At 36.7% G+C, this 16,923-nt stretch overlaps 2 protein-coding genes across 3 annotated transcripts; one reads left to right on the top strand and one right to left on the bottom strand.

Moving 5' to 3' along the window:
- The first annotated feature begins 546 nt into the window (after window positions 1-546).
- LOC110819936 (uncharacterized) lies at window positions 547-2,537 on the top strand. 2 transcript variants are annotated; one of them, XM_088218855.1, is made up of 2 exons: window positions 866-997; window positions 1,125-2,537. In XM_088218855.1, exon 2 carries the CDS (start codon window positions 1,240-1,242, stop codon window positions 2,377-2,379), a length of 1,140 nt encoding a protein of 379 aa, XP_088074981.1. In that variant the 5' UTR covers window positions 866-997; window positions 1,125-1,239; the 3' UTR covers window positions 2,380-2,537. The 2 variants fall into 2 exon arrangements, with proteins under 2 accessions (XP_088074980.1, XP_088074981.1); XM_088218854.1 differs by having other exon boundaries at window positions 547-2,537.
- Window positions 2,538-4,403: 1,866 nt separating this feature from the next.
- On the bottom strand, window positions 4,404-5,824 carry LOC148266535 (valencene synthase-like). Its single transcript, XM_088219124.1, has 4 exons — window positions 5,767-5,824; window positions 5,101-5,330; window positions 4,732-4,769; window positions 4,404-4,675 (listed from the first exon to the last, which is right to left on the bottom strand). Exons 1-4 carry the CDS (start codon window positions 5,822-5,824, stop codon window positions 4,474-4,476), a joined length of 528 nt encoding a protein of 175 aa, XP_088075250.1. The 3' UTR covers window positions 4,404-4,473.
- Between the last annotated feature and the right edge of the window lie 11,099 nt (window positions 5,825-16,923).

The raw sequence follows: 16,923 nt of genomic DNA, 5'->3' as shown, positions 1-16,923 counted from the left end.
AGAGATTCGTAAGCACGAATGATCTTATCTTTTTTATTTTATAGTTACTTTTTATTATTTATAATTATACTATTTAAATGTGAATTTATTTTTATTCAACATTATCTTTATAAGACTATGGCTAATAATGATGAATGTATATGAAAATTGATTAGTGACCTGATTATTGTCTTATACATTTTTCAAGAGGAAGTGATTATAATTCATTGATCATTGTAATCATTTTCTTAAGAACTCGTACACTTTGTGTTGGACGAACGTTTTTATATTTAGAATGTAAACTGAAAATCATTCGGTCACTAATAATATTTGTTGTTTTGGTTTTTTATGTTTAGAATGTGAATTAAAATTTGATTTTTCTAATGAATTTGTTACTATTTTTCTTCTTTCTTAGACTACATTTGTTCCCAAAATAACATTAATGCATTCTGCGGTCAAAATTAAGAAAAAAAAAAAGTCAACTACTTTGTATCAGATTTTTATATACATATATTGTTAAAAACAGAATCAGTTATAATCTGAAAACAAATATATACAGCTTTTCTTTTCCCGTATATTTTGCAGCTTGTAGGGGCAATCTGAAAACCAAGTCCATGCCGCCTTCAAGTCTTTCTTGGTTTAGTGTTCAAAACGTGTTGTATTTTTTATTGCTTACTGGAATCAATAATTGCATATTCAATACGCCTTGTAACTGCTGGTTTCAGTCTCACAGAGACCCAATGATCGAGAGAAATGGAACTTCCTCATTTCAGTCACAAACATCCATTGACTTTCTTTGATGGGCAAAACACACACAGTGATGCCGAAAATACCAAGTGCTCTGGCTGCCTGGGTCCAATACTCGAGGAATCTAGCTATGGTTGCACTCAATGTCACTATTTTCTCCACAAAAAATGTGCGGAGCTACCCCGTGAAATTTTCCATCCTTTCCACCCAGAACACCGTCTTCGTCTTCAACCCCACCAGCAGGGACTTCGTTGTGCTTTGTGCTTCAGCGGTAGGCAGAGCATGATTTATCACTGCTCTCTCTGTCACTACTCCCTTCACATTAAATGTGCTGAAATTTCACCTCCGGCGGTTACTCTATCACAAATCCATGAACACCCTTTTAACCTTCTCTGCAGGAAAATCTCATTCTCTTGTGATGCTTGTGGCCGAGATGGTTCTCAGTCTCCCTACGTTTGTATCTCCTGCAACCTCATAGTTCACGACCACTGTATTTCACTACCAAGAACCATCATGACAAAACGCCATGAACATTTTCTCAGACATACCTATTTTCTTCGTGAAAGTGAGTCTGAATGGGTCCGCTGTTCGATTTGTCTCCAGGATCTGAGGGCAGATCGTGGATGTTATCATTGTCCAGCATGCGATTATGCCGCCCATGTCCACTGTGCAATAGAGTCTAATATATGGAATGACACAACAAGTGATGAAGAAGATGATACGGAGAGCAGTGAGACCAGACTAGATTCTATAATCAGGGTTGTTAAGGAAATCAAGCTGGGTGAAGACAAGATTGCAGCTGAAATTGAGCATTTCAGCCATGACCATACCTTGATTTTCAGTAACGAGGGTAAGGATGATAAAGGTTGTGATGGATGCGGAATACCCGTCTCGTCTCCATTTTATAGCTGTGAAGGGTGTGATTTCTTCCTCCATAAAACTTGTGTTGAATTACCCATAAAAAAACCTTCCCCATTTCACCCGCATACACTTACTCTTCGACCAAAATCACCTCATTCTAACAGAGTCTTCGCATGTAATGTCTGTTCAACCTACTCCAACGGCTTCTCTTACAACTGCAAGAGATGCAGTTTTGATCTCGATCTTCGCTGTTCTTCGATTTCAGACACCCTTATCCATCAAGCTCATGAACATAGCCTCTTTGCCTTCTTCCTGAATGATGATGTGTTATATTGCCAAGGCTGTGGTACGCCCGGGAAGAACGGACTGTACTGCCATCAATGTGTCTATGTTCTTGATTTCAAATGTGCTGCACTACCACCCACAGCTATGCATAGCTATGACGACCATCCTCTGAAACTCACCTTCAAGGATGATTCAGATTCAGATCAGCTTTATTGCGATGTATGCGAAGATAAGAGAGATCCAAAACATTGGTTCTACTACTGTGATGATTGCGGTGTCACCATTCATCCTGAGTGTGTATTTGGCAAGTATCCTTATATTAAGGTTGGAGATACTTACACAATTGATTCTCACCCACACTCCCTCCTTTTCGTGAATAAGACAGAGAAGTATCCTTCCTGTAACTCTTGCGGCCAACCCTGCTCAGATTTGGCACTTGAATGTGTGTCACAGTCTGAATGTAGTTTTATAGTCCACTGGAAATGTGTCGCTCCTAACAAGTCTTGATTTTAACAATATATTCGGCACCCGATGTATGTAAGTCTTGTATTTTCTGCTACAAACGAAGTAAAGGGAGCAGGAGACTAAGACGGAGATCAAACATAAAGGTCAAGCATCCCTGCTCTTCCAAGATTGGCCACAATAAATTATCAAAGTTTTTGCAATATTTGCTTCTAAGAAAGATTCTGCAGGTCCTACTTATACTAATAATGTTGGAATTTATTGTTTCCCTCTTGTATGTATGTTTTCAAAAACATTTGAGTTTATATATATATATATATATATATATATAATCTTAGTTAGTGTAGTCTGAATATTTGTTTTTTCCTAATTCGCCAAGTTTTCAAAATCGAAGTGGCAGAGGTTCTTTCACTCTCTGCAATAAGGAGATTATCTAGTGTTTGTAAAAAAAATTCATATATTTCATTCTATTTTATTTCTTTTATGGCAATTGAGATAAAGGGTGTTCTAATTTATTTTAGTGAAAAAAAAATATTTACATCAAGGTAGATAAACAACATTTATCCTAAAAAACTAGGGAAGAAAATTCTCGGAGCGACCTTAATCCATGTGATTCCTCCAAATAAGAGGAGTTAGGTTTACGATATACACAAAGACAAATAATGTCTCGACTAGAGGAAAATTTTGATCTTGATCAAAATTATGTGTAGTAGATAGAGATTAATTTCCACATAACTACTCTCTTTGCATATTTAAAGATCTGCTGTTGTCCTGCAAATGTCCAACTTTTATGCAGAAAATTTATCAAAATTTTCTTGAGTACTTCAACTCTAGGAGATCATTGAGTTCTCTCTAAACAAGTCCATACATTTCTATCAAAATAGTATAGGAAGAAAACCACAAAAATAACCTTTCATACCTATTGATTTTTGGGTTACTTGTTCCATAATAAGATCCACAAATTGGCACCACAACACTTAAGTATTAGAGACAGAAGTTATGGGAGATTTGCGGTTTATTCTTTTGACTTTTTTTTTTCTCTCGAGACCTATCAGAAAGATTGTGAAAATAGTCATTTGAGAGGAACAAGAACTTTGCAAGACATTTTGAGTTGTGCAGTCTTGCCTTATTAGAACCAAGAAGTATTAAGGAAGCCTTGAGATCCCCTGATCAGAAAACAATTATGGAGGAGTTGAAGATGATAGAGAAGAATAGTAAGGCCTATTGACAAGAATGGGACTTGGTTAAGATGGTGTTCAGAACCAAGCAAAATCCTGATGGCTCCATCAATGAGTTAAAAGTGAGGTTAGTAGTAAAAGGATATTCTCAGCAATTTGGAATTGATTATATTGATAAATTTGCTCCTTTGGCAAGGTATGGTACTATTAGACTCATCATCGTTTTAGCAGTTCAAAAAGGTTGAAAGATCTACCAACTTGATATTATGTCAACATTTTTTATTTGTCACTTTAAGGAAGAAGTTTTTGTTGAACAATCACCAGGGTTTGAGGTTAGAGGAGATGAAGAACTTTTTTTTTATTATTGAAAAAGGCATTGTATGGCTTGAACCAAGCCCCATGAGCATGGTACAGCAGGATTGAAGATCATTTGTCTAACTTGAGGTTCAACAAAAGTATAAGTGAAGCCACCTTGTATGTGCAGCAAATAGGCAACGATGTCTTTGTTATCTCACTCTATGTGAATGACTTTTTGGTAAGTTGAAGCAACAAGGAATTGGTACACAGATTCAAGACTGAAATGAAGAAGGTTTTTGAGATGACAGACTTAGGAGAGTGGAATGGAGGTGCACCAATGGTGAAGATGGTATGTTCATCAATCAAGAGTAGTATGCCAAAGAAATCTTAAAGAAATTTGGTACGGAAAATTGCAAATACCATTTGGAACTCACTGGCTCAAAATGAAAAGCTAAGAAATGTTGATGAGGTAACCAAGATTGATGTTGGTGCACCAACGGTGATCATTGAGGTAACAAAGATTGATTTTTTCTTGTTAATAAATTATCTATTTCTTTAACAAAATATATATATATATATATATATGCTAAAAAAATTTGGCTAGCAAAAGTAAATGTCATGACTATGTAAGTCATGATTAACTATTATCTCATGCATAAATAATTCATATGACCAATGGATTTATAAATAATTCAGTAACAGCATCTTCTGTAGCCTTTTCATTTGTTGTAAATGCATTTTCTTCTTTATAAAGCTCTTTCATCACTCTCGAAAGATTTAAGTACAAATGTGAGGAGAGACATTGGTACAATCGTTGGCATAAGGAGCTCTTCATTAATATCTTTCCATTTGTCTTCAATTTGCTTCTTTAGTGCAACGTAAACCTCTTCGACGGTCGTACTATATTGGTTCATGTAGTCACTCATCGTTTGAGGCAACATGTCCTCTCTCTTGTTCAGTCTATAGAATAAATACACAAATGTTAAATAATCAAGGTGACATAATTTTTTTCTTGAGCTAATAGAAAATGATCAGGTTAATGAATTGTTTATATACAAACATGTCCATCACATGCAATAAATATTTCTAAAAGTTGGGCAAATAAGTAGGCACAAAAGTAATGTATATTAAATAGAGATTTATGAAATACATGACTCTACCTCCAATATAATGTTAAAAAAATTGACTAAACCAATTTTCCCAAAAGCTTAACTCCATAATTAAAAAAAAAATTAATCCATCATTTTCTTAATTAACGTAATAAATAGTCAGTTAAAAATTTTAAAGGCACCTTATGAGAAACAATATCGCCCATGAATATGGAAATAAGTGTTGTTGCTATCATAATCTTTGGATTGCTAGCAACCCAGTCAAGCATGTCTTTTGTTACAGTATCTTCCATAACTACAAAAGCAACGATCAAGAACAAGTAATATGCAGTTGAATGCATTGTAACCGGCATGTACTCTTCGATTGGTGGTATATGATTTTCGTTGAACCACTTAGCTTCAGCAAAATAGGCTTCAATTTATTTCTTAATCTATATTTAACCACTAAAAAAACATATATATTAAAACTTTTATTTATGTATCTTTTCCATGTACTCGTAAATATGAAGCTTCATAAAGCTCTAATATATCTATAACATTGTTACTTAAACATTCTTTGAAATGTTATTCTTGAACTTATTGAATATTCTTGTCTATTGCGATTAATTATTTAAAAACTTAATCATTTCTTACCAAATTTAGTATTTATATCCTAATAAATACATATTGTATTGCTACTCTTTATTTACAAAATAAACTTATATATTAGATGAACATAAACAATATATGTATCTACATAATTATGATGAATAATAGTTTAGTGATTACCAGAAGTAAGGTGGAATCATATGAGAGAAAATGGTCTCCCCAAATGCTGGGTTGGAAATTTTCTATGGGACGCTTTATACATTGTTTGGTGCTTTGAGTTGGAGCTAAAGCTGCTTCTGAGACTTTAATGGAAGACATTTTATTGAGTCGATTTTCTTTTTCCCAACCAAAGACAAGAGAGCTGCTTGATTTCTCATTTGTAATGAATGGGTATTTATAGGGTTTAATCATTTTTTTGTGGGTTTTTTTTTTTTTAATTAAACAGGTTTCTTTTAAATTAATAAAATCTCTTTCCCCGTCTGCTCTGTCTGAGATGGATCTTCCCGCTCGCATTAAACCCATGGCGCTTCCCCTTTTTCTTTCTTTCGTTCGTTTTAAAAATGGGGGAAGGATTGCATTCAAGGAAGTTGATTGATTAAAGTGAAAAGTGACTATGTAATTTCTTTTCTTATTAAGATAGGGTTAATTAAAGAAAGTCATTCGTACCATACTCTTTCAATCAAATACCGCTGGTAGATCTTGGTAAGTAAGTATTAGTATTATATATATATATATATATATATATATATTACATCTGTCTCTTGCACCTCTTGAACATTTATAAAATGTGAAATCTTTTAAATTAATTGTTCCAGCAGGTAAGTTAACGTGTGTGTTTAAGCAGATGTAAGTTACTTGTCCCATCTGTTGTTCCAGCATTAGACACTATGAATTTTTTTTTATTAAAAAAAAATTAAATTAATAAATTGAATAATGAGGTGAAAAATATAAGTAATGAGATTTAATTGTTAGAAATTAAATTAAACTAGATCTGAAAAACAATTAGTAAATTCGTACTGAATCAAAGAGTATGATTACGAAAACGTATCTAAATCTATAACGAAAGATATCTTTACGTCATATGGTAGATTTTCTAAATTAATACGTGACTGTAAAAAACTCTAATTTCACTGCTGATAGAAAAATAGGAAATAAACAAAATGCACACCTATGATTTGGGGACCATTACCGCTTTTTATATTGTCGATTTTTATTATTTCTAATTTTGCCTATTATAAAATGAGAAATTACAAATATGGTATTTGCACATATTACAAACTCATACTTAAATCTGATATATTAAGACATATGACCTTTTAATCATAATTGATCACTTTAAAATGAATTCAATCAATTGATAATCTGTTACGTACACTAAGAGTATGTCCAAAAATTTCTGGAGTTGGGTCAATACTCTCCTGATAGCATGATGAATGTAGGCAGAAAGGTAAGTAAGTTTGAATGGGATCTCCGTCTTGAAATCAGACAACAACTATATATATTCGAGCTCAGCATCTACTAAGAAATTTTGGGCAAGGCACAGTTGATAGAGAGGAACCTCCGCATCTTTCCTCTAGCAATGGAAATTCCAGGGCCCCAGTTCCACATCGCAGGCCAGCACCCACTGCACCGATTTTGCAGAACAAGAGATCTGGGCTTGCGACTCAAGCTCCTCCTCAGGCTTCAGCAACAGGACGCAATAGGACTTGCCAGCATTGTGGTAAGAATCATGGGGACCGACCCTAATATCGTCTCAACAATAGCTGCCGCATATATAGAAGTGTCCAACACTATGGGAGAGAGTGCCTGCGGAATTAGAATTAGGTCAGACCTCTAATCTAGAGCATAGCCTACACCTTCACCCAACAAGATACTGAAGCAAACTCGGACGTGATATAGGGTACGTACACTATCTGTAATCACCTTGCATATGTTTTAATTGATACTAGTGCTTCACATTCTTTTGTTTCACATGCTTTTGTAAAATATTTGAACGTGTTACCTGAAAATCTTGATTCTGTACTGTTTGTGTCTACACCTGGGAATGAGACACTATTAGAAAATATCATATACAAAGTTTGTATTGTATAAATAGCAGGTAGAAAACTGAGTGTATACCTGATAGCACTAGACACGAGGGACTTTGATGTAATTCTTGAGATGAATCTATTAGCAGCGTATCACACCACCATAGATTATTTTCATAAGAAGCTTATATTCAATCTTTTTAACGAAGAGTCCATCACAGATTAATAAAAGTTTTATATATTATTCCCTCATGGTAACTGCATTGTTTATATGATGCTTTAACTAAGGTTTTATTTTCTATATTAGGCAAGCCTAAGAAAGAAATTTGCATTCAAGAGATTTTTGTGGTCCAAAAATTTTCGGATGTATTTCCTAATGAACTAGCAAGACTGCTGGTGGATAGGGAGGTTGAATTCACCATAGATCTTTAGTCTGACACCCAACCCATTTCAGTTGCCCTTTACTATATGAGTCATGTTGAGACGAAAGAACTAAAGAAATAGATCAAAGAATTGTAGGATAATGGGTTCATCTGATATAGTATATCTCTTTAGGGTACCAGAGTCACATTTATAAAAAAAGAGGATGGGTCCCTGAGGTTGTGTATTGACTATAGGGGATTGAACAGGGTCACAATCAAGAACAAGTACCCCGTCCCCAAGATCGATGATCTTTTTGATTAGTTATAGAGTTTTTAGGTTTTCTCCAAGATCGACTTACGTTTGCATTACTATTAGGTAAAGATTAGGATAGAGGACCTCCCTAAGACACCCTTCAGAACCCGGTACGACACTATGCGTTCCTAGTCATGCCATTTGGGTTAATCAATGCACCTGTCATTTTTATGGACTTGATGAACAGTATCTTCAAGTAGTTCTTGGATCAGTTTGTCATAGTATTTATTGATGATATCCTATTCTATTCAAAGAATATGAGGGAAAATGCTCAGCACCTGACTCAGGTTTACAGATTCTCAAGGAAAAAAAGTTATATGCAAAGTTGAGCAAGTATAGATTTTGGCTTGAGTAGACTAACTTTCTAAGGCACATAATATCAAAGGATGGGGTGTCAGTGAATCTCGAGAAGGTTGATGCAGTATTAGGTTGGGAGAAATTGACTTCGGTTAAGAAAATTCGTAGCTTTTTGGGGATGATAGGTTATTACCGCAAGTTTATGAAAGGGTCAAGTTTGAGTGGGATCATGACTGTGAAATGAACTTTATAGAACTCAAGAAGCGATTGATTACAACACCAGTTTTAGCTCTGCTGAGTGGGACAGGTGAATACACAATGTACAGTGACATTTCCTACTTAGGGTTGGTTATGTTCTAATGCAGCACAGAAATGTTATAGCCTATGGGTCTAGACAGTTGAAAAGTCATTAAAAGAATTGCCCCACCTATGACTTGGAACTTGCCGCTATTATCCACGTCTTAAATACTTAACGCCACTACTTGTATGGGGAGACTTTTGAGATTTATATAGACCACAATAGCTTAAAGCATATATTCACCCAGAAGGATCTCAACATATGTCATATGCGTTGGATATAGCTCCTCAAGGACTACGATTGTAAGATCTTGTTGATCCCAAGCAAAAACAATGTGATAGTCGATGCGTTTAGTAAGAAAAGTGTAGTTATGTTTGCTCACATAATAGTTTCTGAATGTAGGGTAATAAAAGCTGCATAATAGATATAGCTTCAAGATTTAAAAAGGGCCACATGTCTGACATATCTAGTTGTTCAACGCGAACTAATTTAGAGAATAAAGAAAGCCCAACTGATTGATTCCACTCTAGCAGCTCTCTTAATGGATACAGAACTGGGTGTAAATCCAGAATTCCAAGTCTTTGTCGATGGGTTGTTCAGGTTCCAAGACATGGTGTGTGTTCCAGATAATAGTGAATTAAAAAGGGATATCATGATAAAGGCTCACTATTCAAAGTTCACCATGCATTCCAGAAGTAATAAGATATATCAAGGCATGCAACCCCAATTTTGGTGGAGCGGGATGAAAAGAAAAATTGTCAATTTCGTCTCCAAGTGCTTTGTATGTCAATAGGTTAAGGTAGAACATCAACACCTAGGTGGGCTACTTCAGCCATTACCAATTCTAGAGTGGAAATGAGAATATATCACTATAGATTTTGTAGTAGGGTTGTCTAAGGCACACTCGGGGCATGATGCAATCTGGGTAATTATTAACCGACTCACCAAGTTCTCTCACTTCTTGGCCATCAGAATCACCGACCCCTTCGATAAGATAGCAATAATCTATATCTGAGAGACAATCAAGTTACATGGAATTTCGGTGACAGTGGTACTAGACAAGGATCCCAGGTTCATCTCTCAGTTTTGGTCAAGTTTTCAGCAAGTAATGGAAACGAAATTGTCTCTTAGCACAACATTTCACCCTCAAACAGATGGATAATCAGAACAAATCATTCGTACACTAGAGGATATACTCAGGGCTTGTGTTCTAGACTTCGAAAGACATTAGGACGATCACCTACCCCTAATAGAGTTCATCTACAGTAACAATTATCAAACAAGTATTTGTATGGCTCCATACGAGGCATTGTATGGTCGACCTTGTAGATCTCTGATCTGTTGGGAAGAAGTGGAAAATAGGAAATTGATTACCTCAGATCTTGTAGATGAGACCACAGTGAAGATAGTTAAAATCAGAAAGAATATTCAGTTAGCCCAGAGTAGGCAGAAGAGTTATGCAGACACCTGAAAGAGAGATTTGGAATTTGAGAAGGGCAATCGAGTGTTATTTAAGGTCACCTTCTTTAAGAGTATCAGCAAGTTCGGAAAGTGGGAAAAGTTAAATCTTTGGTTCATCAGACCGTTTGAGATCTTGAATAGGGTTTGTGCATTCGCCTATAGACTGGCACTACCCCTAGAGCTATCAAGAGTTCATAATGTATTCCATGTGTTTATGTTACGCAAGTACAACCCAAACTACTCACATGTCTTGTCTTATGAGCTACTTCCATTCTCAGATGACCTATCCTACAAGGAGGTGCTGGTAGGTATTTTCGACCGGAAGAGCAGAGTATTTCAAAACAGAGAAATTTCATTCGTCAAGGTCTTATGGTAGAATCACTCGAAAAACGAGGCCATTTTGGAGTTAGAATCAGAATTCAAGGTTTAGTACCCTTAGCTGTTTGATTAGTGAGAGAGTGACAAATTTGAGGGACTAAATATTTTTTAAGGAGGGAAGAGTTGTAACACCCGAACTCGAAAATTTGGCTCGGAATAATTTAATAATAATAAATTAAAATAATTTAATTTTAAATTTTTATGAATTTTTGGAAGAAAAATTTATTTTGGATGCGTTTGAAAATATTTTTAAAAATCAGGGCCAAAGTAGAAATAAAAGAGGATCTATTTGAAAAGAAATCGAGAAGACTGGGATAAAAATGAAATTAATGAAACTTGGGCCACGTGGACTGCCACATCAGCAGCACGGTCGGTCGTCGTACGTCGCGTGGTAGACATGTGGGCATGCGTCCACACAGGTGATCTGCATGCCAGTCGATCCAACGGCCTAGATCTCCTCCCCCACGCACAGATGGCCCAGATCCGTTTCCTTTTTAGATGCGATCGAATTGCTAAATTTGATCAGATCGTGTGGGTGAGATTAATTCTCCAAATAAGAGCAATCCAATAGTGGAGAGTGGGTCACGTGTCCTCAAATGGATTACCCATATTTAATGAAGATGAGTATTTAAACACTTATTCCATAGGAAACCCCAACCCTAGCTGCTAGAGAAGAGATCAGAGAAGAAGAAGAAGGGTGGCCGAAAGCGAATCAGTCGCCGAAGAAGAAGACTGGATGCTGTCATCACCGCATCAGAGCTACTGCCGATGCTGAAAAGGTATTTTTTCTCTCTTCTCATTCAGAATTCAATTCTAAACCTACCCACACCCATATAGGAGCCAAAAGGCCAGGGTGTAAGCCAGAAACTGTGAGCAGAGCTCAGCCGAGCTGTCGCGGCTGCGACCCAAAATCCCTTCGATGAGCTCTTTTCCCTTTCCTTTGATTCTTTGACCTTTGTGTTCCTTATAACGCAGGTTACCCGAAGAGAAGCCCCGAACGCGAGAGAGGAATAACGGAACCGCTGCACCAAAAAACTTATTTTTCAATTGGGTCTCGATTTTTCCCTTTTCCTGCCGACAGAGGCTCCCTAACCCTATTTTTTTCAGGTTTTCATACAAAATCTGCCAAAACCAATCGAAAACAGCCAAGTCGAGACGAAGTACCACCGTGGGCAACGGAGTCGATGTTGGAGCACAGCGGCAGGGCAGTGCCCGAAACTTAAACTAGCCAAACAAATTTAAAAATGCTCATTTTGGCTTTTTTTGGGGTATTTTAAAAAATGTAACGTGTGTTTTTCATTTTTGTAGAAAAAATCCAGAAAACCCGAGAACTGCTAGAAGGCGCAATTAAAAAGACAGTGTTTCGAATACCGACCCGGTGTAAGAATCCTTCACCCTTTTTATCTCATTATGGTAAATTAAAGTTTAATAACTAATACTGGTGTGTTTTATAAAATTAAAAATTTCTAAATTAATTACAGGTTACTAGTGGAGCTAGAATCGATCAGTGTATAATTGTTCTAGCGGTGTTGTTTATTTACTATAAAGACTCATAACTTAAATGAAAATAAAGTCATAAATTAAATGCTGAAGCGAAATAATAAATTTAGGGTTTACATTTCTTACACAATAATTTAGAATATCCAATAGGACTATGAGAATGTCTCTTCTAAAAGAACAAACAAAAATTAAAGAAATAAACGAAAAACAAATAATTAAGCATCTTAGGACAACTTTCGCTAGCTTTTGAAGGAAGTCTGTGTGGTAAACTATTCACAACCCTCTTATTGATTGGGATCAGGATCTTGATCCTCTTGATCTGAAATGGTTAATAGGGGAGGGGGTGAGCTACACTAATCCAATAAGAATATCACACTACTCACCGATACAAAAACTGAAGGTTGGTAAAAATAATAAAATATAAAACGACTACTGGAGTTCTTAATTTAAGTAAGTTTATTTATCATAAGAAAAACTATTTATTGCATACTTACTGTTACGACATTTTCAAAATCGACTTATAGAGACAATAACTCAAATAACATTATGATCTCATATTAAAGTGAGCAAGAACAACAACTTTCCTTTTTATCTTCTTAATGGTATCTCTTGGGGTCCATAGGGATGTCCCACTACGCGTAAACTCAATATCTAAGTTTGTCAACTAACTGACTGTCCCCATATTCCGTCTGGTATAAGTACAAAAAATACAATCCCTTAATATCTCGTCCGGTATAAGCACCAAAAATACCCTCCCTCGATACCCAATTTGGCATGATGTAACGTTTATGATAGGGTTCCCTATATACTTGGTCTGTCCATCATTTCCCATGATATCCGGTAAAACAATTATTTATTAATTCACATAATCAAGTAATTTTCCATTTGCATATTAATTTCATATTTTATAAATCAACCGTAAATCACGCAAGACAAGCGATATATGCATCAAGGAAGCACAATTGAATCATTTAACGATTCTAATATATTATCATGTATATAAAGCTGTAAAATTAAATAATCAGTTAAACAGAAAAAATAAATAACTAACCGGTGCCGATTCCATTAGTGACCTGTGATTATTCTTAAAGTTTTTTAAATTTCACAGAATATCATATTATTGATTATTAAGTTTTAATTTCGTAACAGAGAATAGGGTGAGGGATTCTTACCCGATTCGGTGTTTGAAATATCGAACTTTCTATTGTACCTACTAGTGGTCCCCGGGTTTCTTGAATTTTCTTACAGAGATTACATATGCTTCACGTACCTAAAAATATCCCAAAAATCCAAAATCAGTGTTAAAAATTCTTTTTGGCTAATTTTGAAATTCCGGCACAACGGTGCCGTCGTGCTCCGATGACAGCACCACCACCCACAATGGCAGTTTGCCTCAGCCTAGCCAATTTCAGTCGATTTTGGTCAGTTTCAGCTGACTTTATATGTATCCCTGCGAAACAATACGTTAGGAGGCCTCGGTTGGCCGAAAAAATTAGAAAATGGAAACCTACCGGTGGTGGAGTTTCTGGGTGCGGAGGCTCCGCTGGCCCACCTACGTGGTTAAGATTCCTTCTTCAGTTAAACTATAAAAAAATAGAACGGTGAATACCACGGCAAAAAAATCACACGAAACGAGAAATGGAAAGGGGCTCATCGGAGGAGGTTGTGGGTTTTGCTCGCCACAGCTCCGCCACGCTTCGCCCATGATTTTCAGCTCACTTGTCGTTCGTTTTGCTCTAATATGGCCACAAAGGTGCTGAAAATTGAATTCTGAGTGAGTAAGAGAATTTTTTACTCTTTTTGCGATCAGAGATGGCTCTGGGGCGGCAGCACTCGGCGGTCGACTCCCCTCTCGACAAGAGGCTGGCAGCTAGGGTTCGGGTTCAATGTGATGCAAAATATTTATAACATCACGCGTTAATCTGAGTCGTCCATCGCGATTGATCTCGTTCGTCCGATCGCGCCTATGGAGAAAACGAATATAGGCTATTCATCGTATTTGATCTCAACCGTCTGATTGCGCCTAAGGGAGAAACGGATCCAGACCGTCAATGCACGCAGGATCACTCCTGGGTCATCTGATCGCAGGGCATACAGATTGCTAGCGTGGCCTCCCGCATAGCACCGAGTCAGCGTGCCTTGCCACGTGGTGTGCTCTGATTCATCGAGCCAGCTGACTGGGCAATTCTATGTGGCCAGATTTTTTTTATTTGCACTTTGACCCTCCTGTTCTAATTTTTCTTTCAAAAACACCCCAAAACCCAAATTTCCACCTTTTTTTACCAAAATTATTTTCAATGTCATCCCTAGTTTATTTTTTTCCCAAATATAACAAAAATTGCATTAAATCAATTTATAAAATTTATTTTTTTTCTCTAAATTAACAAAATTTATCCTGAACTAATTTTTCGAGCTCAGGTATTACAACTCTCCTCACATTAAAAGAAATTTGGTCTCTCAAATTTGTCACTCTCTCACTAAGTCGAACAGTTGGGGGTATTGGGCCCTAAATTCCAGTTCCCAAGTGGTCTCTTCCTGCATATGGTTTTACCATAAGACATTGATGAATGAAATTTATCAATTGCAAAGTACTCTACTCTTCTGGTCTACAATGCCTACCAGTACCTCCTTTAAAAGATAGATCTTCCGGGAGTAAAAAAAAGCCCGTGGGCCAAGATGTGAGAGGGGTTCTAGTTGTACTTGTATAGCACTGATACATGAAGCACATTATGGACCCTGGATAGTTCTGAAGGTAGTGCCAGTCTGTAGGCAGTAGTACCAATTCTATATAAGATCTCAAATGACCCAATAAACCAAGGATCATACGTTAATCTAGGCCATCCATCGCAATTGATCTCGTTCGTCTGATTGCCCCTAAGGAGAAAATAAATCTAGGTCATTCATCGCGTTTGGTTTCGACCGTTCAATCACGCCTAAGGGAGAAAGGGATCCGGACCGTCCACGCACGTGAGATTACTCCTGGATCGTCCAATCACTAGGCATGTGGATAGCCAACATGGCCTCTCACGTGGCACCGAGTCAGCGTGCCTTACCATGTGGCGTGTTCTAATTCGTCGAGACTGCTGATTGGGCTGTCTTACATGGCCAAATGGGAATTACCCTTTTGAAGGAAATACAAAAAATTAAGGAAATAAACGAAAAATAAATAAAACTGGCATTCTACTCGCAACCCTCTTCTAGATCGTGGTCCTCTTGATCTAAAATAGTTAAATAAGGAATGAACTACACTAGCCCAGTAAGAATATCACATTACTCACCGACATAGAAATGAAGGTTGGTAGAAAAATCAAAACAACTAATGGAGCTCTTAATTAAACAAATTCATTTATCATAAACAAAATCTTTTACTATCTACTTACCGTAATGAGATTTACAAAACAACTCAAAGAGACAATAATATAACACAGATCATGATTCCATATGTAATTAATTTGAACAATAATTTTATCCTTTATCAGCCTACTAGTATCCATGGGGGGTCATAGGGATATCCCAACAACGCGTGAATCTTTTCCTTTAACATTTCTAATTAACGGGCCGTCCTCATACCCCGTTTGGTATGAGCGCCAAATTACCAAATCTCAATACCCTGTCCGGTATGGGGCAACATTCACGGTAGAATTTTCTATATACCCAGTCTGTCCACCATCTCCTAAGATATTCAGTAAGGCTACGTTTCATCTATCCACTTAATCACGCAATTTTTTATTTTTCTTTAATCTCCATTTTTTCTATTTCAATCATAAAAACATAAAACAAACAATACATGCATTCAAGGCTATAAAATTGATCAATCAGATACTATTATGCATTCAAATCGTAAAAATAATCAATAAAAATAACAGTAAATAATTTCCGATTTTGGCTCCATTACTAACCCGTAATTAATTATGGATATTTTTTAAATTGTACAAAATACCATATTATTGTTAATTTGACTTCAATTCTATAACAAAGAATAGGGTGAAGGATTCTTACTCAATTCGATGTCCGGAAAGCTAAACCTATTGACTGCACATACTATCGATCCCCAGGCTCTTTGAATTTTTCTTCAGAGATTAAAACGTGCTACAAGTACCTAAAAATATCCCAAAAAATCCAAAAACAGTGTCAAGACCCCTTTTTGGTCAATTTTGAAATTCTCGCATGACGATGTCGCCACCGACGCCCGCAGCGATAGTCCACCTCGAGTTGGTTATTTTTGGCCGAATTCGGCTGGTTTTCTGGTGACTGGGTCTTCTTCTCTGGCAGGGGGCGGTATGGCAGCTAGGGTTAGGGTTTGGTGTGAAGATGGTTATTTATATCCATCCCTATTTAATCTGGGTCGTCCATCACGTTTGATTTGAACCGTCCGATCGCGATTAAATAGGGAGTGAATCTGGGCCATTCATCGCGATCTAATCTGGGCTATCCGATCACGTTTAAATAAGAAGTGGATTTGGATCATTGATCGCGTTTAAATCTGATTGTCCAATCGCGTTTGGGGAGGGAACGCATCCGGACTGTTCGTATGCGGGAGCGAATCGGGGCCATTCGATCCCGGGTACGCAGATCGCCCACATGGCCTCCCGCATGGCACGGTATCAGCATCCGTTGCCACGTGGCTTGTTCTGGTTCGTCGGGGTTGCTGACCGGGCATTTTATATGACACAACTTTTATAAATTATAATTTGACTCTCAGTTTTTTATTTTTCTTTCAAAAATATTCCAAGAACCCAAATTTTCACTCATTTTTTCTAAAATTATTTTTAATTTCATCC

This window comes from Carica papaya, chromosome 4 (assembly GCF_054855325.1).
Source record: "Carica papaya isolate Zhongbai chromosome 4, ASM5485532v1, whole genome shotgun sequence".
In the NCBI taxonomy this organism is placed as follows: domain Eukaryota; kingdom Viridiplantae; phylum Streptophyta; class Magnoliopsida; order Brassicales; family Caricaceae; genus Carica; species Carica papaya.
Note: the sequence above shows the minus strand (reverse complement) of the source record. Positions and strands in the feature narration are given on the sequence as shown.

What these genes read in the sequence shown, in the direction of transcription:
- LOC110819936 (XM_088218854.1), top strand. Translation starts at nt 733, where the DNA reads ATGGAACTTCCTCATTTCAGTCACAAACATCCATTGACTTTCTTTGAT.
- LOC148266535 (XM_088219124.1), bottom strand. Translation starts at nt 5,824, where the DNA reads ATGTCTTCCATTAAAGTCTCAGAAGCAGCTTTAGCTCCAACTCAAAGC. An exon ending in GCGATATTGTTTCTCATAAG is followed by an intron (nt 4,770 to 5,100) that starts GTGCCTTTAAAA and finishes TTTATTCTATAG; the next exon opens with ACTGAACAAGAGAGAGGACA. An exon ending in CATGTTGCCTCAAACGATGA is followed by an intron (nt 4,676 to 4,731) that starts GTGACTACATGA and finishes GTTGCACTAAAG; the next exon opens with AAGCAAATTGAAGACAAATG.